Below are 26,452 nucleotides of genomic sequence, written 5' to 3'. Positions count from 1 at the left end.
TTTTTTTTTTACTGAAATCCAATTTTTTTCCCTGCAGGTCATTCATACTAGTAGTTACACCCAACTGCAGTCAGACTGCTGTGTGAACTGTTTATATCCGCAGAGCGACCCACATGAGCAGAAGAAGAACATTGGAGTCGCACACCGCTGGTCTGAGAACCTTACGTTTGACATGTTGGTTCCTCCGTATAATGTGGTGACTATGTTAGCTCATTACAGCCCCAGTTGCACCTGAGAGGTGGGTGTGACAGGTATAAAGGTGGATTGAACACAGTGGTTAGGTCCCTCTCTGTTTTCTGTCTCGCTCCGGGAGGCTGGCAGACTGATAATGTTTTTGTTTATAGCTGTCTTTTTTTTGTTTCTGGGTTATTCAATCTTTTCAGTAAGCAGATAATTATATCTGATATTCTGACATCTGATATTGATATAATTATCTCTTCTTTTCACAGTGAACAGTTTTTTTATGAAGACATTTGAGCAAGTTGTGGTTTGTCTGTGGAGTCTCCTATTTTGTACCAAAGTATGAGCCAAGCTGGTTACAGAAGTAACCCTAGATGGAATCGTTTATGTTTCAAAGTTTATTCAGCAACGGGAGCCGACATTATTGTCACAAGACCACGGCAACACGAAGGGAGGTAATAACAAAAGGACAACTAATAGCAATGGATTTTTGTGACGCATTTACTGCAATTTCTGCACAGAAGTCCATCTGGATCCATAGTCAGACCCAGGACTGGTCTGATTGTGATGTGATGACCTTCTGTGACAGACTTGTTTCAAAAGTTAATAAGCATAGTTTTCAGCCATTAAATCTAATTTTCTCTGGACTCATTTGTAGACTATTTATAGATTAACACGTTTTCATGTCAACTCTTGTTATTTTATTTATTTATTCTTTATATAACATCATATTTAAATCACATACAAAACACTTAGGTGTATATGATAAAGAATACTTTCTATTTTATTATATTCTTTACATCCTGATTTTACTGTATTTGGCTTTTTCTGGTGTAAAATTATGACATCAATGTCATAAAAGATGGAAAAATGTGACTTGACCATGCAGATTGCAGACGCTTTGAAAACATTTGGATACGTATCAGAATTAGTTCAAGTACAAGTGGCACAAATCATATTTTTTGGGGGGTGAAAAATCAGAATATAGGTCCCATATGGGCAAAGAAGTGGCTCTAAAGTGTATTGAACATAGAAGGAGCTGAAAGAGGCCTCTTGAAGAAATTCGCCCTTCAAACTTATGACAGCTGGAGGAGTTTGTTCACTAGTACTGGACCAAAATACCCTTGGACAGGTACAGAAGTCGTATTAACAGATGCATAAATTATTTGATTGCAGTGATTGTCTCAAAAGGTTGCACAACAAAATATTAAGTTACAGGTATTGTTTTTTGTCCAAGCCTGCTTCATTCGTTTGCTTTTTAAAATGATTGTATTCAACCACATTTCAAAAGCAATGTGGATTTTCATTGGTCAATTTCCATAAATGCTATGTATTACTTTTGTCAATTTTAATTTATTTCAGGGACCATTGGGGGCTTTTAGGTCACAAAGTGTTGCCAACAGTTTTGCACACGCGTGTGAAGAAGCTACTATAAGAAGATAAGAAGATTCTTATTAATAAAAGGGGTTTTCTGAAATTGGTGTGTTCTTAAATTTTGCTACAAATATTTTGAAAATAACCTAAGAAGTATGTTGAATTTACTTGACTATTATTGTCAGCCTCATGTTAAATTTATTTAATCTTTGATAACTTTAGAAAATAAATTTATTCGAAATTTACAAGACCACTGATCACCACTGATGTAGGCTATTATATATTTATATTCATGGTCATAAGTAACTTATGAGGAAAACGTAGGACTGTTAAAAATGACTAAAGGTAAGTTCATAACTATAGCCTCAGTGTTCAGTCATTTATTTGTCAGTTAAATTAACAAATATACTGACAAAAATGAATGGCTTAACATGATGATAATAATAATAATAATAATAATAATAATAATAATAATAATAATAATAATAATAATAATAATAATAATAATAATAATAAACACTTTCGTAATACACACTCAAGTTCTTACCTTCGATGTGATGCATAATTGCCAGTGATATGCCCACTGCCATCACAGCCTGGTGTTGGACATCTAAATCACAGAAAATAATAATCATGGATTAGACCTGAGCCAGGTTCTGCTGTGGGTTTCTTCCTGTTGCAACAAGGCTGCGAGTCAGCGACTCTATGATAGCTGCTAGGTTTAAATCACAAGCTAAACTTTTTGATATCAAGCGTCGGTTGAGATGGATGTATAATTTGATTGACTTGATTTTCTCTTCTCTTTTGTAAAGCAAGTTGAGAAGTGTCGTGGGCTGCCGGTGTTGAAAGATGACGTGTTGTGACTACATACTATCTAAATGAACCAAAATTAACTGAAATGAAATTACACAAAACAAAATCTTCAAAAGATTTCTTGCAGCCAGCATCTATTATAAGGTAGGGTTACGTGTGTAACAATTACTTTGTACGTGTGACGGCAGACACACTGGTTTGTGGGTAAAACAGTCTCTATTCTGTGAAACCAGAAACCAGATGCTTTAATAGTGGCTTTGCTGTGATACTGACGACTGTTCCGCCAGTAGATTTGTTTACACTGAGCTTCTTCTGTATAAGGCTTGGAAGTCAGTCTCTCTTGTGCGCCACTACCGCCATCTTTTGGCATAAAACTGCATTGCACCAGAAATTACTCTTAAAGGGATAATAGTACCGTAATTAGTTACAACTATTGTGATAGCTGTAATTAATTGTATTAGTTACAACTATTATGATTAGTTGTAACAACAGACTTTATCTTAGAAGTATTTATTTTATATGTAAAAACATTACAGTAATAATAATGTAGGTTGTTTAGTTTCTATAAATTTTAATACAATATAGTCACATGAAAGTCGCCATGTTGTTCACTCTGAAGCGCTTTCTGGAGTAAATGACATCTAAAGGTCCAACTGTGCTAGCTCCGTCCAGCCAAAACAGTGATGAAGTCACAAGAGGTAATGAAGATGAGGAGGACCAAACAGAGGAAGAGACAGCATTGGCTAAAGAAGCTGGTGTTTTGCTGCTGGTCGGATTGGTGGTTTCATATTCAGTATTGCCAGTAATGTAGCTCTGTTAGCATTTCAAGTAGCACTGCTTGTCTTTGATGTTTCTCCCAGCGTCTGTAGCTCTGTGTCCATTCCAGTAACAGCTGTTTAGAGTCTGGTATTGGTCCAGTCAGATCCACGGTTTCATATTCAGTACTGCCGGCAGTACAGCTCCGTTAGCACTTCAAAGAGCTTCCAGTTCTGACCGTCTCAACACTGGCAGCGCGGCATTTCGCGAAGGTAAAGATCACCTGTCAGAGCCTTGGTGGGTTTTGCTCCTACAAAGTCCTCTGGAGAGAAATGTTGAGGGCACAAATTATATAGGTCCTGCAGAAGTTGTGTTATGCTCCGGCTCTCTCCCACTGTGCTCTCCTTTTTTTCATGTGGGAAATTATCCAGATTCCCCTCACTGTTTTTTTTATTTTATTTTTTTTTTATTACAGCCAATAGTAACACAGTGTGGCATTATCAAAAATTACACCAGTCAAACGCAATATGATAAACAACTACTCAGGTAAAGTTGGCCTTCATGTGTTTACTCTATAAACTCCAGTACAGGATGGACCAAAACCCAGCAGGTTTAAAATTGGAGACCTCCGTCGGTGAAAGTTCTAACACAAGATGCACATTTTTGAAGTAATAATGAGTTTTGGTGGTTTCATAATCGCCAAAACCCCCAAAACTGTATCGGAAACAGCAATTTCTCAGTTAAAACAAAGATTACAACATATTTAGCTCAACATGTTCACCTAATCCTGGTTCACTTTAAGCTTTACAGCTACAATTCTCACTGTAGATCCTGCTACTTGACATTCTACTGCTGCAAATCTTTGATAGATTTAATTAAACACTGTATTTTAATATTTCAGCTAGTTTTAATTTATCAACACGTCTTTCTCCATCTCTTAAGATTCTCCCGCAAACCAGCAAATGGATTCAGCATTTTGTTTTCACACAGCCGTTTGATAAGAAATACAATATTTGCAGTTAACTCTTGATTTAGATCTGACACTTCTAGCTATTATCAAACAGTGAACTGAAGATCACCTGTTGCGTCACAAGCCCTATTTTCACAAGTTTTAAAATGGGAAGGTATTGAACTTACACAATGACTTCTTTTTTGTTGTCTTTGGGCTGAAACTTGACTTTAAAACTGCCGGTAGTGACTTCACCGGGGTATTTCCGGTCCTCTGAGTTTTCTTGGTTCTCTTCCTCATCATCAGATGATGTATATGAAGGAGCTGTGTATTCCATCTAGTCAGAAGTAAAAATGGAGCATAAATGGCTAAGATACTTTCGAAAAAGTTTATCTAATCAAAGTCTGTTTCCAACTTTAAAATTGTTTTAATGCATATACAGTTGCTACAGGCACGGGACACTGATATTTCTTCTTTTCCTTGAGCTTTTGTTTTGTCCCAAAATGTCCTGTCAGTGGAAAAATTCATTACCTCTTCATGGTCTTCCTCCTTGTCTTCACTGGGTTTGGTGAAATCTAGTGGACCGTCCCAATCTGACTGAGGATGGTCCTGAGACAACGTGGCATCCACAAGTTGAGAGGAGGAAGGCAAAGAACATGCAGTCTCTGCAGACTGTATGTCCTCTCTCTTGGTCTTTTTCATGCTGAGGTCTAAGGTGCCATTCTCATCCACCTCAATCGCGACCTCCTGCAGTGTTAAAATAAATGGTGTAAGTGAAGTATGGGATGGATGTTGGACCTAACTGGAAAAGCCAATGTTCACATCCTAAACTGGCTGTGAGCCACTCGACAGACACTAACGTTGTCCTCAGGTGCAATTGTACAGTAAGCGGCTTTAGCTAAAGAGTTCTTGTATTCTTTAGTATCCATCGCAGTAGATCTGCATACCTTGGTGCAAGGCTCCCGGAGTTTAGTGCTGCAGGTTTCCGGTCTCTCCCAGCAGCGGGTGGACAGGTTGAGGATTGCTGTTGCTGCCATATGGGCTGCCTCTGCATCCTGGCTGTAGTCATAACCACTAGAGGACGGGGTGTTCTTGGCGAAACCTCCTGATGTACTATGGCTTGGGGAGGACGCCTTGGAAAATGGTTTAGCTGTGTGCAAATGGCACAAAAATAAACACTTAGGTTAATAGATTGACTGATATGGCGTCTTCGATTATGTGAGCTCTCATTTACCAATTCATTTATGTTCCACCCTCATCTGTGCTCACAAGCTCTAGGTAGTGACCTAAAAAACGAGACTGTAAAGTCCGGCGGCTTTAATGAGTTTCCTCCAGGGTGTCTGGGCTCTCCCTTTGAGGCAACGAAACTGAGAAGGTCAGTTTTCCAGCAGGAACTCCTCCACATCAGGAGTAGCTAGTGGAGGTGTCTGGGGGAAGGAGACCCAGGGACATGCAGGAGGGACTATGTTTATCAGCTGGTCGGAGGATCTGGCTCAGGTGAGGCGGACTGGGAGGACTGGGGAGAAAGGCGGCCTGAGAGTTTATGCCTACCAACACCTCAGCTCTTGCTCACTGCCACACCAGAAATTGCATTACTGATTTTCATAGCATTTCTGAATGTAATCACACCAGCAAAAGAGGGCTTTTAGTTTTGTAATGAATTCAACATTTATAAATATTGTTTATTTTGACTAACAAATGATCATTTTATCAACCCTTTAACTGTCACCACCAAAACAATCAGGTGAATGGGTTCATGAGGACACTGGTGACACTGGCGTCAGCATGATAGTTCATTAAACAGAAGGGATCGGAAGGGATCTGTTTAATTAATTAATTAACATCGTTTTCGTGCAATAATTTGTACATTACTTGCAGTATGACAATCTAAGCATCTGAACTTTGCCCACTTTAGATGTTTACTCTTCTTACCTGAATGTAAGTGGACTTAATTTTCTGACTTTTTTTGATTTTATGTTCACTTGCTGGGTAGAATAAAGTTTTTTGAATTGTGAATCAAATTACATCAAGCTCAAATGGGTGTTTATTGTTTTGTGTGCAATATCGTTTCTCCAGCTGATACAGAGTTGCGTGAAAAAAACATGATGCTTTATGCAGCAAAGGTCATCGGGCCGGGACTCAAACCTGTGAGGGCTGCGTCAAGCACTAAGGGCCCCTTAGTGCTTAGTCCTTCACGCTGTGCCACCACAGAACCCGGTGTAAACATGCAAGATTAGCTTTGTGGCTAAATCTAGAACAGGAGTTAGACTTACATTTGAAAACTTTAGTGGATGTGTCAGTAGTGTCGGGCGTCTTTGGAACGATCATACGCTTTCCAAACACTTGGACATCAAAGCTTGCATAGTCAAAAGAAACCTTGGAGTATTTCTCCAGCTCCTTGGCAAGGTTAGCTCGAGGTGTGGTTGTCACTGTGTTGGGCCGGTAGCTGCCATACTGAGGGATCTCCAGCTGTTTCACAAAACACATTGGCCTGCAAGAAAAACCATAGGTTCGACCAAAATGCATCAGCAGACATGGACTTCCATAGGGGTGAAGAGGAAACAAAACGTTTGCTTCTTGTCTTGCCTCAGCACTCTGTCAGAGTTTGAAGTTGGCTCACTGGATGAAGCTTGCAGATGAACCTGCTTGTCCTGGCTCTTGTTCAGCTTAGCTGCTGCTGCTATGGGGCAACCGGACAGGCTGAAAGGGGTGGAAGATCCAAACACGAATTTTTAATTAGCAAAGCAAACATCGAGATTTTTTATCTTAGGTGATTTGATCAAACATGTGTTAGTTCTATTAGAGGACATTAATTTGTCTTAATTTTCTGCTGCTTATTTTCTAAATGTATCTTTAAAATCAGTCCTCATGCTATATTTTGAAATAAATAATAAAGAGAGATTATACTAAAGCATGAAATGACCTGCTGTGTGCATGCCCTTTTCTGTGTGTGTGTGTGTGTGTGTGTGCGTGTGCTTTAACAACCTGCGGTGTGTGTTGCGGTTACTGTTCACATGACCTTGGCCGGTGCATCCGGGAGTGGGACACTTCAAGACATTTTCGTGCATGGCCAAAACTACAGACAGCAGAAGTACACTAAGGTCAGCATGTTTAGAATAGGACATGTACTCTGAGCACACACAGTGACTGTGAGCTAAAGAAAGCACTTGCTACAACAGTATTAGTCAGGCTTCAGTAGTAGTGTTAGTTGAACTGATTTTGTTACAAGTGCTAGTGAAGACTTCTAGACAGAAAGATGACAGAAACAGTTTTTCTTCTCATCTAAAATGCCTGCACCACCTTTCACTCATTGCAGTCGTTCCCAAAGTTGTGATCAGATACATTGAGGGTGGTGAAATGTCAAGTCGGTACTTTTACATTGTCACACTGAATTCAATACATTTTTGAAGTGATAATATATATATATATACTTTTAAAAACAGCATGACACAGCTGTTTGGTCGATCCGTCTGTGTTTTCATTCCCTCCTTTTATTGTTCTATGAGGGAAATTGTTTAACTTCCACCGACACCAGTCGTAGGGTGAAACGTTTGGGTACCACTGGGCGATGTACTCACTCTCTGGAGGTATTCTGTCTTTGTGTGGACATCCAGAAAGACTGCGGTGGTGAGGATACAACCCAGTGATGTGGCCTGTTCCGTCACAACCTGGAGTTGGACACTTTACTTCCTTCTTTTCTGAAAAGTTGTGAAGAAGCTTAATTAAATGTCATCAAAACACAAGAGCCTTATGGAAAAAAAAAAGTAAATTTTGCTTGTATTTTAACTGATTACGGGAAAATTATTTTTTTCTGAAGTCCAACATGGGAGACACCAAACAATCCATACATATTGCATTTTTCTGATAAGATTCTTTTTCACACAGTTTGACACAAACTTAATTTCTTCAACATTAAACATTAGAATCAAAACGTCAAATCTTGGTCACATTAATTGCAATAAGAAGACAGCAGGGCTTACAGTTAGACGTGTTGCTCTATGTCAAACTCAATTTAGTTTTGGACCAAATCAAGATCATGAATGTTCTTAAAGGGCCAGTTGTGCCAGAATCTATTGCTAAAACCCGTCAATGAATTGTTGAAACATAAACAAATTCTTAAAATTAAATAATCCTGAACATCTTTTCAGTCCCTCCAGGATTTTGCAACTGTCTTTGGGATTTTTTGCAATAAAAATTGACATGTTTGTGGCTCTAAATTTGAAATACTTGCACTTTTGCATGATGGGAAATAGGAAATTTTATTACTCGCTGTATTGTTATGGATTATACATAAAGTAAGGCTGAGGCAGATGTTTAGTAGAAGTAAGAGACACATGGAGGTGGGAATAAACAGTGCCTTAGATCCAATATTTTTCACCATTTTTGCCATAAATCTACAATAAACTCACAATTATGGTTCAGTGCAAAAATAAAAAAAAATAAAAAAATGCAGGGCTTTGTTGATTTTACGAGAATTTACACAATAATTTGCAGAAAAGTGGCGAGACTGATTTAGCAGTGAATAGATAAAAACTGCTTTGATTTGATTGAAAAAATAACCGTTATCTTTTTTTGACGGTTCTAGGCCCGCGTTAAAAGCTTTGGCGGATAGCCATAGATTTGGCCCTCAGGGCCTTGAGTTTGACACCCACAACTCTATGTCATTGGCAGACTGTGTACCTTTGCTACAGTGGGTGGAGCGGCGGGCTCCAGCAGAACCGTCAGAGTTCTTCATGGAGGCGTTGCTGGGTTGGTAGTCAACAGAACTGCTGCTCTCCTGACCTCCCTGGACCTCCTCTGCCTTCAGAGCGATGGCCTGCTCCAGCAGCCCCAGATTCCCTCGAGTCATGTCCCAGTTTTCAGAGTCGTCCGTGACGCCCGATCCCTCGGAGACGCGATCCAATTCCTCTCCCCTGTCCTCCTCCTCTTCCTCCTCTTCTTCGTCCTCCTCCAGTTCCTCGTCGTCTTCCTCTTCCTCCTCTTCCTCCTCGTCCTCCTCGTGTTCCTCCTCCTCTGCGTGAACTTCGATGATGACTGTGCTCGGAGAGGCTTTGCTTGAGTGTCCTTCTTCTTCCTCATCATCTTCTTCATCTTCTTCTTCCTCGTCTTCTTCTTCTTCTTCTTGCTCTACTTCACCAGCTTTGCTGCTTTGCTTCTCCTCTGCTGCTTCTTCCTCGGCCCTGAGGGTGTCGCACTGCTCTTCCCTGAGTGACACAGTCGCTTCAGATTCCTGAATGAAAACTGTCTCAACTTGCCTCACTGCTCCATCGTCTTCGTCCTCTTCCTCTTCCTCCTCATCTTCCTCCTCTGCGTCCTCCTCGTCCTCCTCCTCTTCTTCAGTCTCATTATTCTCTATCGGTTTTGACTCTTTGGCCTGATTTTTGTAATCTCCACTTGAATACTGGTGATCAGAATTTTCCTGCCTGATCATCTGTCTTCTTATCTCCATCTCTTCTGCAACATTCCTCTGACTTTCCAGTTCCTCCTCCTCCAGGTTTGCTTTTTTTGCTTTACCTTCTTCCTCATCTTTTGTCTCTCCATGCCAAGGGACAGTTGTTTCTTCTGCTGGGAGCTGTCGTGGGAGGCACGCGGAGGCCGACGGAACCTCCTCTTCCTCTGTGATTATCACACATGTTACCTCCTCACTAAAGTTTTCTGTCTCTACTTTGTTCTCAGTCTCTGATTTGATACTTCTGCTCTTATCATCAGGTGAAGGGCAAGGTTGTTCTGGGCTGTCTGTGGTCACCGAGGTACGTTCAACTGTGGAACCGAAGTGCACAAAAACGTCAGAGCTGCTATGTTGCTCATTTGTAATCTTGTCTGCATCCATCAGTAAAAAGATCGGCAACAGATTTGTGTGGTTGGTCTAAGCAACAACGAAAATTGTTCACATTTACGCTCACATTCACATTTTTGAGCTGAAAGAAATCCGGGAAATGTGTGAAAGATTGAGTTACACACCTTTTCCAGTCTCGCTCTTTGTTTCTTTTTTCTTTTTGTCTTTGATCCCATCTTTTTCCTCTCCATCTTCCTCATTCTGCTCCTCCTCTTCTGCCATGTCGCTGTCCTCATCGGCCTGCTTGGTAGGCGGGGTCCTCTTCCTGGGCGACAGCGGGTTCTCTTCGATCTCAGCCTCCTGGAGCTTCCTTTTCTTTACAATTGGGCACCCTAGCGCGCTGAGATCCAGATGGACAAAACAAAAGAACTGTTATGTGCATCACACTCGGGCAGCAGAACTATATGGTGCGTTAATTTGACTAGAAATGAATGCTTAGTCAAATAAATTATGTGGTTAAAGTCGAAATGATGCAAGCACACTGATAACGGAGCAGTATCACAACCGTGTAGAAAGTTGCTTTCACAACAAATCTGATAAAAGTTCTCTATTATTGTCTCCATATTTTAGAGCTGTAATTCGCCCAGTGGGGTTTGTAGGAATTCATGGGACAAAGAAAACAAACGGATGAAGACCTGAAGGAGGTGCTTTCTGCATACGATGAAGCAAATTAAATTTCCAAATCTCTCTTGTAAATACGATCTGTTAAATGATGCTGTTTAGGAGAGCTTCAGAGATGCTGGAGGGATGACTTTGTCTGCCTCATGAAATAGGCCAACAGCTGGGAACCTGTGGGCTATTCATCAGTAAAACAATGTCACCCTAAAAGGAGCCAAGGAAAAACAAAATGGTTTCCTCTTGAATACAGGAAACTTTTAAGTCAATAACTATTTTAGCGACCAAAATTCATAACATGGACGTCTCTTCCCTCTGTTTGCCCTACAAAAACAGAAAGTCCATCATCTATAGAAGTGAATCGTCAGGCAGATTTTGAATACTATGACACATTTACATTGTTGATGATAAGTCCTGCTCTCATCATTTCTGCTGGTTCCCACCTTCTGTGTCTCGAATATCTTCCACTGACGTGACCTTTGCCATCACATCCAGGGGTGGGACAGCTGCTGCTGGCAGAAACCAAGAAAAACCGACATTTCAAACACATCGCACTGCTTGATTTGGGAGCCGTTCAGGACAAGAATACTTCACCTCATTTCCAGCTTCATCGCTTGTCCAACTTGTTCCGCTGACAGAGAGTAGAGTTCACCGCGTTACCCGAGAACACAAACAAATATCTCACGTTACACGTCTTGTAACAGAATAGAAAGAACAGTTATTAATTCGTCATCTTCAGTTCTGTTGAATGTCTTCATGTCTGTCTTTTCACAAATATGCATTCATGGGGTTGCGTGATTCAAAGCTGCCGTTCTTCGCGAGCAATCCGATTAGCAAAAAGAGAGAACAGCTCCACAACTACCAGCAGCCAACAGTCAATTCAAACCACATTATTACCATTTACCATCAATGATTTTAAAAAGTTGAAATCTTGCAAAACATGTTTCAGTTTGTTTTATTTTGATTAGTCAAAATAACTAAAGCTTTGACTTGAGAAATTAGTCCACTGTGTTTTCTGATGTCCACAGCAAAAAGCCATCTACTACCTGCTAGCTGTCCATATATGGGGACAGAATAGAGGTCACTGTTCTGGTTCATCTTAAAAATACCTCGTCATTTTTTTTTTTTTTTAAATGACTGATCACAGGACTTAGTGGATGTTCCAAATGGAGTAACTTTTCTGATGAAAAGAGCCAGTGTACGTTTGGAACCTAACCTTAAAAGCTTAAACTGCGTGATGACAACAATGTAACAGAGTGGGTTTGATGTTGCAAATGAATTAGCATTTAAGAAAGGAAAAGTTTCTGGATATATTTACAAACTTCAAATCTAATTGTAATGTTTTACAAAAACAACTGTTCCAACTAGATTTAAATCAAATAACTTTGCAAAATTAAATCCATGCGTCTGATTTTGTCAAGATACACTTTTATTATGTATATGACTGAAAACCAATGGGGGAATTTTTCTTTCAAGCTAAACAATTTTTTGATGTTAAAAATTTTAGATTTTTTTTTCTCATTTCAGAAAGTAAAATAATTCAATTTACATTGAATGAGATAAATCCAAGTTTTTATTTATTCTAATTTTGATGAGTATGTGTTACAGAAAACAAAACCCAAAGTTCTGTGTCTCATATAATTAGTGTACGCTAAAAGAAATCCTATTACATTCATAGAAAGTTGAGTGGAAGGAAAATGTGTTATACCAAAAGGTGCAACACCTAACAGGGATAATCACAACTATATGATTACTGCCAAGTAAAATCCATTCAAGAATTTGAAGGAGATTCACAGAAGTAGAATGAGAATACAAGAAGATTTTTCATTTCATTTGTAGACAAAAAATCCCCAAAACATAGAATACTAAAATAGAAAATACCTTAAAAATTAGACATACAAAGAAAATGTATAGGAGAAGCACAAACTAAAATCCCTATTTCACCTGGTGTCAAAAGAGTTTTGAGAAGTGAAAATAATCCTTAAATGTATGGGAAGCCAGAGGAGTAAGACAAGAATGTGGAAAATGTGGTTGTAGCTGTTTCCTCCAGATTGAAGACCTGCCACAGCAGTTTGAATTTTCTGTAGCTGGAACCACTGCACCCCATACAAAGTGCATTTCAAGAATCTGGTCAAGCATTAATGAAAGCATGAAGATGTCAAATTGCTTATTAAAACGAACTGGCTTTATTTTTCCCAACTTCCTTAGCTGATGTGAAATGGGTTTTATAACAGAATCCAAATCCAGAGTGAAGGTTCCAGTGGGTGATAATCTGGGGTGCCATGTCATCTGTCGGTGCTCATTCACTGTTTTCTGAAGTACATGGAAAGATTTATGATAAATGTAGTCATACATCAGTAAATTTTGTACTTCAATCTGCTCACAAGCTCTATGAAGATGCTGATTTTTATTTTCCAACAGGGCGAACACAGTCCCAACCAAATACTGAGAGCGTAGAGGTAAACACGCTCTTCAAAAGCCTGACACTTATGATTAAAACATCCTGTTCATTGGTCTGATGTTAACATTCAAATCTGTAATAGTCTGTAAACCACAATCATCAAAATTCTGAGATATAAAGGATTTCAATATTTTTCTCTGTGTAATGAATCACATAAGTTTCACTTTCGGAAATGAGTCAAAAGAAAATTTGAACTTTATCACAATTTTATCCTTTTTGGAACTTTTTTGGTGTCAGCAATCCACTTATTTATCATTTCTGATTGGCTGGAAGGACAAATGATTGATTTAATAAACCAAAAATGAACAGAAGAAAATATCTGATGCAATGTGCTGGTCACTCTTGATGTGACTGGACTGGGTTTTTTAGAACATGAATGAGAAGTGAGACAGAGTGAGGAGAGCAGATCTTTGGGAATCAAGTCTCACTTTCTGCTCTCGTTTCTGCATGCAGGCTTGTCAGTGCTCACACTCACCCCGGATGGCTTTGGAGCGAGCTCGTGTTCTTGTCTCTGTGTCTTGACTCATCTATGTGACAGAGGGTTGGGTGAAACAGACACAGGAGAGATGGCCAGACAGACAGACAGACAGAGAAAGCAGACAGGGAGGGAAAAAACAACAAAAAAATCTTTGTCACTTACTTTCATCTATCTTTGAACTCATTTATGCCTAGAGCTGGACACAAAATAGGAAATCAGCTCGGATAAAGCTTTGAGTTTGCTCTTAAGAAGAGCAAATCTACATTCTGCCTTCCTGAACGAAAATGCAAACTTTACTGGGTTCTATGAGATCAGAGTGATCCAGAAAAAAAAAGAGAACAAGTTTGGCTATTTGATCTCACAGGTAACTTTAAACATAACAGATACAAACAGAAACATGCTAAAGAGCAGACTCTGATTTGCTGCCTCTAAAAAGCAACATTTTCTATTAAACCTCAAGAAATGTTACGCGTTTGACTTGTTTCTTTTCTTTCTCATTGGACCATCAACTAAAAATAATCACAGATTACACTGTTAGTTTCAACACTGGGAAACGGCAGTTGTTAACGCCAAGTTAGTATTTAGGAAATATTTGGAAATAAATTAAAATATTTCTACAAACATATGTATCAGTATAATTGTCTTTGAAGTTTCTGGTAAGTCATGGTGATAATTAAATATTTCAAAACGGCATACAGGTACAGGCATACCCATCAATGCCTATCAATAGGTATGCTGATAGCTCTGTGTAGGCATAAAGGCCACTGACCTACAGATCAAACTCCTTCATTCAAACTAACACAATGCTCCCTTCCTCCTGGAGCAGCATCAGCCTCTGACCCTGCAGCTCAACCAGGTGACTTCTTCTCTGAAGAGCATTAACCCCAACAAAGTCCCAGGGGCTGACAAAGTGTTGGGGAGGACTCTGAGATCATGTGGTGACCCGTTGACCTTTTCAATCTGCAGTTTTCAGCTGTCCCGGTCTTCCTCCATTGCTCCATCTTTGTGGTTGTGCCAGTAGAATATGTTGTGACCTGCATGAATGTCTACCGCCCGATCAAGTTAACCCCAGTCATTACAAAACGATGTAAGAGGATCACACATTAGGGATGCCACAGAATGGGGCACCTCCATTGCACTACACACAGCCCTTAGAGACTTGCAGCATCCTGACACGTATGCTGAACTTCAGTTCATCATTTAATCCCACCATCCTGAGAAAACTGATAGCGAAGCTCCATAATCTGGAACTTCAAACAGTAATTTGTCTTTGGATCAGGGAATTTCTCAACAACCGGTCTCAGGTGGTGACAACAGGGGGTCGAACATCCTCCATCCTGGCCCTGAATACAGACTCACCACAGGGCTGTGTGCTTAGCCCAGTTCTTTTGACACTATTCACCCAACATTGTGCAGCTCTCCACTGCTCCAACAGGGTTCAGACGATGCTACTGTAGTGGGTCTAATAACAAACAATGACCAGACCCAGAACCTGTCCCAGTGATGTTCACTGAACAACCTGGTACTCAACACCAGCAAAACCAACAAGGTCATAGTGGTCTACAGGAGATGCAGGAGGACAGTGTACCCACCTATTACAATTCAGGGATTATGTGGTGGAGTGTGTGCACAATTCAAATTCTTGGGCATCTGCAACACCTCGGATCTGACCTGGTTGGTGAACAAGCCTTTTTGGTGATGAAGGCTCAACATGGACTCTTTATCCTCAGGAAACTGAAAATGGTTGAACTCCCTGCTCAGTTGCTCAAGAACTTCTATAGAGATGCAATTGAAACTCCCCTATTGTCATAAGGGTTAGTGGATGGACCGAAGTGCCGCAGGCTAGAAACGTCAAGCTATGCTGAAGATCTAAGGAAAATTAAAGAACAAAAATCTAAATAAAGCATTGAATCCAGAGAAAGACAAAAACCAAAAATCCAAGGGAAAGACAGCAGAGAACAGAGGGGAAGAACAACAGGATACGATGGGAGTAGATGAGAGGAACTGGCAAGGAGTGAAAGGAGGCATATAAGTACTGGGAGAGTGAATACAATGGTCCTGGATGGGAACTGTGGCCTTGCAGCAAGAAGGTTCTGGATTCGATTCCCGGCCCGGGGTCTTTCTGTTTGTTCTCCCTGTGCATGGTGGGTTCTCTCCGGGTTCTCCAGCTTCTTCCCACAGTCCAAAAACATGACTGTCAGGTTAAATGGTCTCTAAATTCTCCTCAGGTGTGGGCGTGTGTGCATGGTTTTTTGTCCTGTCTGTCTGTGTCCATATCCCTTCGATGGACTGGTGACCTGTAGGGTGATCCCGCCTCTCTCCTGTTGACCTCTGGACACCTCAGGACCCCACTAGGGATAAGCGTGTAAGATAATGGATGGATGGATGGATGGATGGATGGATGGATGGATGGATGGATGGATGGATGGATGGACCTGGCCTGATTAGCTAACTGACTGCAGGTGTGTGAGGGGAGAGAGCAGAAGACAGACTGAGGAGAAAGAGAGTGTGATAAAGTGGTGCAGGGAGCGTGGGAGAGTACACAAGGACTAGGAAATGAATTGAACACTAAAGAATTACTAGTAATAAGAAACATGATTAAACTAGAGTAACAAAGATTAACTTCACAAGAAATAAACATAATAAACTAGAATTACTAAGGAAGGACTGAACTAAAGTAAAACAGAAATAAGTGATGTCTTTGTTAGAGGGATCTAATAAGAAGAAACTAAAGAATACAGAACACACACACACACACACACACACACACACACACACACACACACACATATATATATACACAACAAAATAAAAATCTTATTTCATGTCTTCGACTCGTGTCTTACTTCTGCTGTCTGCAGCTTTGTGGAGGCGAACTTTTATGACATCTGATATATCAACGTAACTTTGAGGGGCAAGCTCTTTGTATTAAAAAGTCGGCGACAAAACGGTAAAAGTGCAAAGTTAGAGCTGAAGTAACAAGCACCCGCTAGACAGTATGGCATGATTTTAAGTATTTAGTAAATTACATACGGTAAATTATATGGGAGAACATCGTGTTTAAAGTACAACGATGTGAAATGGTTTGTTTACGAATTCAAAAAAAAAAGTGACTGGGACAAAACGGAGGAGTAAAGAACTGCGACAGGAAACTGGGTTGATAAGCAGCTCAACAATTATTATGTAATCAAATCAAAGGTGAAGAAAATGTAAAAGCATAAAAATAATAATATATCTATAATAATTTAAAAAACCATGACGAATAAACCAAGCTGAATTTTCCCAGAATCGATAATAGATGAAAAAACAAACAAGCAAACAAACAAACAAAAAAAACACATTCTAAATGCAGTTGGATGAAAAGCGGCTGCTTGACGGCACCTGACTGCGGGTAGCCTGCTGCCTGATGCGCTGTGACACAAAAGGAAACATGAGAAACGCACATGCAGAGTGAAGGCGTTCAGCGCGTTGACAACAGAGACGTGAAGGCCTGCTCAGGCCTTTCCCTCTGCTAATCTGTCATTCTGAACAAATATTTCAATCGCGGCTTTTTACAGTTTTTTTTTTTTTTCCCCACGCTTTGTGTTAGCGGTAGACCAAAACAGTAAGCAGAGTATAAAGACCATCCAATAGTAAAACGCTTTTGAAAGCAATGACCGTACGCATATTTGGATCGAGCCTTGTCGGCTCTCAAAAACAAAACTGGGCAGAAAACGCATGATTCCGTTTAGTGTCACCTCCGCCCTGCGCGTTATGAAATCCAACATCATCTCTACTGTTAGAGTGCAGATAAGAACAGAGAATAAAAGAGCTCTTTGTTGGTGAACCAAAGCCTTACCTTACTCACACTACAATCCTCCCCTCCCCCTCCGCCTTGACATATCTAGGGAGGCGGACTGTCGCCCTCGGTAACGATGTTCCACGCAACAACAACAACAAAAAAAACCCTACAAAAGCAAAGCACCTGAACACAGCACAAAACTTTGAATTCTCCAGTGGTGTCCACGGATGAGGTCCAGGCCCCATGAGCCTTCCAGCACCCTGGACAGAGCCGATTCTGCTTTCAGCACCACGGACAGAGGGCTGATTCTACTGCCCCCTGCAGGCGGATAGGAAAGATGCAGGCCTGGCGTGGTTGGGACTTCCCCTGCCCAGTCTGTGACGTCATGTCAGTATTTAAAGAGCCATCCAGCACTGGGCGGATGGGGTCCGGCTGAGAAAACTACGTTGACGGCGGTGTGCAGTTTTTGAGAACATTTTGCCTTACATCATGGTCCAAACCCCACAAGAATCATCCATTTTGAATCAAAGCAACCATTTTGTCTCTTTTAAATGTTGTCTATCAGCAAACTCTTCCAACATCTTTTGAGATGCAGGTTTCATAATCACTAAAAAGGTCAAAAGTTATCAAATTCCTTTGAGTACATAAAAGCATGTTGGCATGGCCAAACCTTGAATCTTGAACCCTTTGCCATAAAACATCAAGGTGAAATGACTTGCACACACAAGCTCCAACCTGCCTGAGACTTTAGCTCTGTCTTAGCTGACCAGCACTCATCATATTCACATGGTCAGTTCATGACATCACCTTAGCCTCGCCTTCTTTGAACAGGAAGCCTGCTGGTTCTCTTCCTTTAGCTCTACAATTCATACAGATCTACGCCTGTGTTTATTGACAGAAAAATATGAGACTAATCCTTTTCTCAACGCTGGCTGGTGGCTATAGGGTCCTAATGGACTGGTGCAGGAACGGCTCAAGAACATGATGATGGCGACTGGTTGGCGGAGATGGAGTTCTGCCGGTCACCACTATAGGGCAATAAAATTAGATAGTATATCAATATAATGGGATAGTATGGCAATATAATGAGATAGCTATCTCATTATAAGTAGAAAATGTCATTATAATTAGATAAAATCTCAATATGAACCAGAATGAAGAGAACATTAAGCTGTTGGAAGCATTATCTCAATTGATGCCCCCCTTCATGAAGGTATCAGAGAAAAAACCAGAACACAAGACCAAATCTTGCTACACTGAAGATAAAAGAAAAAGAGAAAACAGAATGTTAAAAGTGGAACTAACAGCAAAAAGTGTAAACTTCAGGGAAGGAGGAGTTCAGTTCACATGTGGTGCAGATGAATAAAATGGGCTGAAATCGCTCTTTATTGAAGTCTCACAAATCAAATAAAGGTTTCACAAATCACAAACTTGGTTTTAAATATTCAGCTTTTAGTTGGGAATTATCTAGTCCAGGTATGTAGAGTCTACTGTCTATACACTCTTAAAACAAATGTGTTATATTTTTAGCACATTTAGGAGCCAATCCAGCCATGAAAAGCATCATCTGCTCTAACTCCACATGCATCTTCCACAGCTTGGAGAAGGGGCATGCGTTTGTGACAGCTAGTCCATGTGATGGATCAGTGTGCAGAGTAGATCACTGAGAATCTGGCAGTGTGTTCCTTGTGAAAACAAAAGATTTTCCTCATGAACATTGGTCCAAATGCAGAAAGTTGTGTGTATTAGGGAAAAAAAGTGTTTTAGAACTGCAATCTCAATATAAAGCAGAAATAGTCCTTGAAGTTTAGCAGAACTTCAGGGGATAGTTGTGTGAGTTGTATTCTGTGGTCAATGTGTCTCAAGAACCAGTAATTGTGTGTAAACAATCGAGAAAAACTCGATAATAAAATGTATTTTATTTTCATTTTTTTCAGAAAACCCCTTCTATTGGCACGTTGTATTGTTTCAAAAGCGGCCAATGCCACTCACAATATGGCGCTCGCGTTGACGCATAGACAGCGTCAACAAAACTAGTGAGGCACAATGCAGAATACTCTGGCGCTAACAGAATGCGGCTTTTCACACCCTGCCCGGAGGCCATCGCTACACTTTCTCCTGCGCTGTCCGGCACATACCGAATGGGTGAATTTTCATGACATCTCTTCTCCCAAAACATAGATGACGTCTTTCCTGTGATGGAAAATCACGTTATTTCCGGTGAAGATTCGCACCATGATTTGGTGCGGATCCACGAACCCACGAAACATTGAGTTGTTCGTCCCGCCGCAGCCATTCGGGATGCTCCGAAAAGGAGGCTTATGCAAAACTCTTATAAGTGTGAGCGCAGAGGAATATCTAACTTCGTAGGTTTCATCGAGACCGCTGGGAACATCTGGTTTGACCTTATGGTCGAGAGTTATCCCGTGCTTTAGGGGAAACCTTGGAGTTTCCCTTCCAGAGAAGAGAGGCGAGTCTTGTTCTTTTTTCACCTCCGAACTTTATTTGTAACGAACACTATATTTTTAACATCAGCGAATTACTAAACAGTCGAGACAGATCTGACAAGGGCACAAAACATAGCAGAAATAAGGGTAGATACGTGACAATTATTGAAGATTATAACAGGAAAAAAGGTTTAACAGGTTGTACAAAACCACTATCTTAAACACGGGAGCCTACAAAAATTCACTGCCAGCAACACTTTCCAATTCTTTGAAGATGATATCATTTTGTACGTGAAATTCAAAGTCTTATAAGTTAGAAGAAATTCTGAAAACCTAAGAATGCATTTGTGAAGAAATAGGATAGAAATGGAGGCTAAGTAGAAATAGGATAAAATGTATAACAAAAAATACTAAAATAAAGTCTTTTTTTTTTTTTTTTTTTTTTTTAAGGAATAGCTTAGAAAAGCTATTCCTTTAAAACTCTCAAACTTTCTGAGACCAAGAGCTACTTTTTCTCTCACCAGCTGCCCGAGAGAAAATCGCATGACACAAAGATATAAATGAAACTCTATTGACTTATTTTATATGCATCAGTTACAGCAGACATATTGAAGCGACAGAAAAAAATGCAATTCTTTTTTCAGTGAGATTCTGACACTGGGAGGAGGTCACTACTTTCTCACGGTCAGGGCAATAGGAGCTGGTTGCAAACCTTTGGGCAGCATGTGTCAATTAATGATGGTAGGTCTTCTGTGAATCTCTTTCTGCGCATTTGTGAATATTGACACTGTTTTAGTTCCATAATAGCATACACATTTACATAAAGATCTAGAATAATAAATATGAGTCTTTTATAATGATTTTTTAAAATTGATTATTTTTTTAAGAAATAGTTTATTTATTTATTTCTGTACAGCACTTTGGTGAATCTTAATAAATTTGACATTTTGTGGTCATATGGTGACATCATCTAAACCCCAACGCCGTGAGTAAAGAGTCACAGACTCCATCTCTGACCCACTTGACCTAATTATGATGATCTTGATTAGGTGAATTTCAGGTCAGGTTCAGGGTTTGGAAAAGTCAATGCAAAATCTTTGTGAAGATAGAATGTTAATATGTGTGTGTGTGTGTTTGGGTAAAGGATGGACTTAAGCACCAGGGTAATGATGTGGCAGGAGCTGGCTGTGAGCTGTGGCTTCACTACGTTACATCAGAGCCTGCAGCAGGTGTGGAGGCTGCTTCTTCTCTGTCTCATCTGCAGAGTCTGCTTCAGGCTAGGTTGGTATTACTGGTTCCTATGTCAATGTTTGTGTAATTACACACATTTTGCTTTTAATTTGCCTTTTCCACACCTGTTCCTTCTTTGCCCCTCTGTGTAACACATAAACAAGGATCCTTTGAAATTCCATATTTATCGTCTTGATTTGTCTTGTTTCTGTCAAGACTGAAAACAATGAAAGGAAAGATGCTCAACCAGTACATCTTGCCTTTATTTGAGCAGCATTGTACAATTCTTTGCATTTAAATTATGTAACAAATCTAATGTCTGGAATCTCTATGAGTTACTTAGAATGAAGTCTTGTGTTATTGCTTTGCTGTTTCCATCACCCAGGAGTCGGATCAGCGGTGAAGCACGTCGCGTCCACGTTGATCGGAATGTATGGCCTGTTCCTGTTCCTGGAGCTGCACATGGTGTGGGTGCTGCTGCTCAGTATTATCTGTTACCTCGGTCTCCTGCTCTGCAGACACTCTAGCAACAAAGGCCTCTTCCTCTCAGGCATTATCCTCGTCTACCTTCTCATTGGGTGAGAGAACAGTGCACAAAACAACACGGCTTTTTTTTTGTTTTTTTTTGGTTAAAGCACTGCTTGACCTCTTTGTGCTTTAGTAGGAGTCCAATTTTGGCTATGAATAATTATATAGCCAATATTGCAACTGTTTTTCTGTGGTCTCTCTGTCTGTAGCTGAGTGAAGCTGACAGCCCACCCATGTGAAGGGTTTCAGCAAATAGACTGAGTGGTTAGTGCTCCGTTTGTGCTGCTTTGGTATCTGAGATATTAAAAAAAATATTTTTTAAGTCATCCAGATGTTAATCAGCTAAGTTACCATTAAAATTGTCTTTTGGGCAGCTTTTCGTTTATGAGATATTACAAATTAAGCTTTCAACTTGCATACTTTTCTAAAGGCTACTTAGTCTTTAGAAACTTTATTTCTGAAGTTTCTTTAAACTTCAGAAATAAATTGTCTGAAGTTTAAAGTGCAATATGTAGAATAGAGATTACCTTGAAAGTTTGTAAGAATTGTCTTCTTGATTTATTTCAGAGAGTTGCATTTTTTCGACATGGGAACCTGGAATAAAATACGAGGTAAGTACCAAATTACTCATATCCGTGAGAACTGTAGGTTCAAAGTGATTTGTCAATGTTTCTTCTGACTGATCCAGTGAAACACAGAGCCACAGTCCAGAACTGAATCTCACAGAGAACGGGTGAGAAACTTCAGTTTACGGTGATGGCAATGAGGCCTTCCAATCTCAAAGTAAAATAATAAACATTTTTACACTATATTTGTCATTAACCTGTAAGTACAATTCTAATTTGAACCTGACTTTCTTTTATTATAATGTTTCATTATAAGTAGACAGTTGAAACAAGATATTTATATACACTGATTAAAAAGACACGTATACATTTTTTCCTCCTCGTCTGAAGTTAAATCTGATCAAACATCTCTTGTTTTATGGTAGTTAGAATTACCCAAATTATTTCCTAAATGCCAGAAAACGTTTCAAAAAGATTATTTTTAGAATAAATTTTTTCCTTGAATTCAAAAGTTTACATAAATGTGGTCAGTGTCGGGATAGCTGTCTATATATATATATCTATATATCTATATATATATATATATATATATTGTTTGTTACTGCGCAATAGCCAGCCCCGCCCTCTCCTCACAACTCCTCGGGCTGACTACTGAACCAGTTCTCTGTCTAACAGGTCCGGAAAATCTCTAAGACCCGGGTCTTACCCTGAACAAAGTCTATAGGAGATAATCTGTTTAAACTGGTGGCGGAAGAGATTCGTCTAGCACTAACTACCTCCTATCCAGAAGTTATGACCCTTTCCAGTTAAGGAACAATCAACCGAGTAGCCTTCACAGCTGCATAATTCCAATAACCACTTCTGTTAACGGTAGTTCTCTTCCTGTCGTAACGTGCACTTGGTAACGGCTAGATAATTTTTAGTGACTAAGATTTAAGTCCCAGGGTCATTATTTTACTCTCACCAAAGGAAAGTCTGAAGCCACCACATTACTAGAATCATGCATACTGATTTTACTATAAATAGAAGAACTTTAACTCAAATGACTCAATTAATTTCAATGTCCACAACCTAATCAGAATTTTTAAGATATATGTATTAAGCAAGCTTTAGCAGGGGAAAATGACAGGCATACAGAATTTGTGATTACCATACAAAGAAATTAATAAAATTTAGATTAATTCAACCTTTCTCTAAAAAACTTCCCTACACTGTCATCTATCTATCGAATAGGCTGTGTGGCAGAATCTCATACTCATCGGTGGGATTGGATCAGGGCAACAGGAGTCCTTGTAGTCCTTGGTCAGAGTCTTTGACTTTAAATCATAAAATCCTCTTCGAACCGAAACAAAATGAACTGTCTGCTTCATCCAGCCGAACAGCCCTTGATCAATCCTGTGACTTTTGTTCAGTTCCCCAAGTCCGTTGCGATGTATTTTGGGATCGTGGAGTTGAGTGCAGAGTGTGGAAATCCAATGAGGAACCAAGAGATTGGGTCAGTGGAACTTGTCCTTTGGTCCGGCGTGAGGAGCTCCGTTGTCCTCCTAGTGAGGCGCTTTTCTTGGTTCCAGGGTGTAGTCCTCTGCTGGTCTTCTTGCCGCTCTTGTGTCGAGTCTCAGCGCTGAGGACGAAGAACAACGATCACCTCGGTCTCATGTTTTATACTTTTTCTCCCTCCCTGGGGAGTACACCGAGGGAGGGAGAGAGAGAGACAAAGAACAGTTTGTGCGCTGCTTCATAGTTGCGCAACCCGCCCATCTGCAAATTTGGGCACGATGACTCACTTGTGAGGTAATGTGCTTGTGAATCTTGGGACTTTCCGAGAGCAATAGACTCCAGCTTGAGACACAATGACCCTATTGCGAAACTATGTGTTTGTGCCTTTTTGGGGCTTTCCGAGCTGCTATAGCAGTATGTGTCATAGCCTGGGACTTTTTGGGACTTTCCGAGTTGCAACAACAGTATGTGTCAGCCTCAACACCCCAACCTTACTTCTCCTTATTCTGTATGTAACTTTTAATCATACAAGTTACTTCAATCATTAAAATCATATAAAACATTAGTACATTAGATGTTTCGATTCTATTTTCTCGTTACAACATTAATAGAATACAGAGAACACATTCTCATACAAAGAGTACACAATAAGCAATCATTTTTAATCAACATACAGGGCTGCAGCAATCTCCTAGGCACTTTATGATCCGTTGTTCTGCATGAGCCTGGACAGATCTCATATTTACATACCAGATTTCTTGACACCCCCTCCTTGAGATTGGACAGTGCTCAGCAGAACTCGCACAGACCTACTCAAAAGAGGTCAAGGCCGTTGTCCAGTCCATCATCACAGCAAAGAAAGAGAACATCCCCTTCATTGACGGCCGTAGGAGAAGGAGACGGTGTCCACGCATCCACAACGTTGTACTCCGTAAGATTCGATGGTGGTGGGAGCCAGTCATCCGTGTCCATATCCTCGCCAGATGTAGAGCAGGGCTGGAGCTGAGGATGTGGGGGACTCAGCCGAGGTGGAGGAGGTGTGGCAGAACCAGTCGCAGTCACCTCTTGGGGAGGTGTGGGAAGACATAACTCCGCCAACAGCTCCTGGAATTCTTCCTCGTAGGTGGATGACGAAGAACCGGTGTCAGTCGTCTGGCAGGGTTGGTGAGATGAACTGAGTAGCTCAGTTTGGGAACACTGATCCTGTGTTGCTGTGCTGGTTTGGGTTCCGACGTCGACGAACACATCCGGAGATACCGGACAAACAGGGGGAATGTACTCTCCCACTGCCACCACCTTGCCATTCAAAAGATGAAGAGTAGGTAGGCAACGACGGGACACTTGGTTCTCCCACAATTTCCTAACTATGGGGTACAGACGCCCATTGCCCAGTTTGGACGATGATAGCTCGTCATCGTCTTGGCCCAAGGCAGAGGTCCACACGATCTTGTGGTCTCGCTCCAGGTTTCTAGATGTAGAAGCCGCAATGTACGGGGCCCCACGCCCTTCGACGCAGAAGAGAGCCGTTACATAGCTAAAGTGAGTGTGCACACACTCAGACACCACCGAGTTGACGATGCAACCCAAAGGAATCCATAGGATTCTGCGGGGATTCCACACCCCACACAGCAGATCGGTACCTAGAGAGAAATAGCAACCCAGGTAACTTCATGATTAGTTGCAACTGATTAAAAAATATTTACATAAATATGTAGCCAAGATGCCAAAGCAGAGGAAAAGATGTAAATTAGACTAAGCTGGTGTGCCAGATTGAGCTGCGAGCCATGGGGAGTTGATCACGGGGGGATCGTAGATGGGGGCTTGAGGCTCCTGAATGGAATCATGAAATATGGCAGAGTAGGTCATGAGCCAAGCAATGAGGGGCAATGTAGAGGTCTTCTTTATCCAGTAAAGGATCACCAGGACCCCCCAGCATACTGCCCAAAGGACCAGGAGCGCCCATCTCTGGAGCCAGCGACGCTTGCTGCTACCCTTGATGGAATATGCTTGGTGTGCCAGGTAGACGAGGATGTAGACGGCCAAGAGCCCCTCTACGATAGCAGTGATGATTTTGAGAGGACCGGCACGGGTGGCATGAACTCCTCCACACACCAACTCCATTACCATGGCAGCTGTATCCATGGTTAGCCAGAGGCCTGCGACGATGCCTTTACGCCAGTTGATTCGGGTTCGGCCCATCAAATAACAAGCAAAGAGGGATAGAGCACAATCCCATCTTTGGAGAAAGATAGGGCGTAGGATGATCTTCATATACCCTTGCAGAGCGACAACCACCCTTAGTGGCTGATCAGTAGACCATAAACCGGTGTGGGAATATATCACCCAGGCAAAGATGACACTAATCTGCTCCACGGTACTCACTTGAATAGGCGCAAAGAGTGATGTCGGAGCAGAGGAGTTAGTAGATGAGTTAGATGCCATGATCTCTGATGATGGTTGTTCTTTAGGTCAGGTCCCCACCGCAGCCGTGAAGAGGAATGGCTCGGCGGCACACAGCAGCAGCTGTCTTTTATGCGGATTTACGCTCCGCCTTGGGGGGGAGGGGCTTATAGTCCTTCCCCCTGCAACGACAAAGTTCCTTCAGCCACACCTCCACGATGACCTTGCCCATGATCAAAACCACGGCAACGCCCAGGAGGCCTAGCAAGTATGGCCACAACATACTCAGGGCACTGAGTATCCAACCCTCGACAATAGAGAGCCCACCCCCTATCACGTCGGCAACTCCTTCCACAACGTCGGTGACTACGGTGACCACAGAGGAGCCCAGGACCTCATACCAGTAACATTCATGTTGATTCTTTCCGTCTCCACATTGCTGCCATGTCTCTTTGGTCACATAGCAGGTAAGGTTAGAATACATAAGGTTAGGTCCAACCCAGTCGAACCCATGGTCTACTTCACCCTGGCACAGACTTTT

At 41.0% G+C, this 26,452-nt stretch overlaps 1 protein-coding gene and 1 pseudogene across 6 annotated transcripts in view; one reads left to right on the top strand and one right to left on the bottom strand.

The window, feature by feature from the left end:
* The window catches only part of LOC122821281 (myelin transcription factor 1-like), a 29,502-nt gene extending 11,940 nt beyond the window's left edge, over positions 1 to 17,562 (bottom strand). For 3 of the 6 annotated variants that reach the window (XM_044099336.1, XM_044099424.1, XM_044099093.1), the window contains exons 1-14: positions 17,301 to 17,549; positions 13,460 to 13,511; positions 11,118 to 11,154; positions 10,967 to 11,035; positions 10,034 to 10,248; positions 8,753 to 9,832; positions 7,651 to 7,770; positions 7,058 to 7,148; positions 6,659 to 6,772; positions 6,346 to 6,563; positions 5,020 to 5,222; positions 4,604 to 4,819; positions 4,261 to 4,409; positions 2,102 to 2,164 (exon numbers count right to left, since the gene is read on the bottom strand). In XM_044099336.1, the coding sequence (XP_043955271.1) occupies positions 2,102 to 2,164; positions 4,261 to 4,409; positions 4,604 to 4,819; positions 5,020 to 5,222; positions 6,346 to 6,563; positions 6,659 to 6,772; positions 7,058 to 7,148; positions 7,651 to 7,770; positions 8,753 to 9,832; positions 10,034 to 10,248; positions 10,967 to 11,035; positions 11,118 to 11,154; positions 13,460 to 13,511 (2,627 nt within the window). In that variant the 5' untranslated portion in view covers positions 17,301 to 17,549. Of the gene's footprint in view, positions 1 to 2,101; positions 2,165 to 4,260; positions 4,410 to 4,603; positions 4,820 to 5,019; positions 5,223 to 6,345; positions 6,564 to 6,658; positions 6,773 to 7,057; positions 7,149 to 7,650; positions 7,771 to 8,752; positions 9,833 to 10,033; positions 10,249 to 10,966; positions 11,036 to 11,117; positions 11,155 to 13,459; positions 13,512 to 17,300 lie in introns of all 6 variants that reach the window. The other 3 variants (XM_044099179.1, XM_044099255.1, XM_044099507.1) reach the window with 3 other exon arrangements.
* A 1,891-nt stretch (positions 17,563 to 19,453) lies between these two features.
* Positions 19,454 to 26,452, top strand: part of LOC122821076 — a 33,579-nt pseudogene continuing 26,580 nt past the window's right edge.

This window comes from Gambusia affinis, linkage group LG01 (genome assembly GCF_019740435.1).
Source record: "Gambusia affinis linkage group LG01, SWU_Gaff_1.0, whole genome shotgun sequence".
Classification (NCBI taxonomy): domain Eukaryota; kingdom Metazoa; phylum Chordata; class Actinopteri; order Cyprinodontiformes; family Poeciliidae; genus Gambusia; species Gambusia affinis.
Note: the sequence above shows the minus strand (reverse complement) of the source record. Positions and strands in the feature narration are given on the sequence as shown.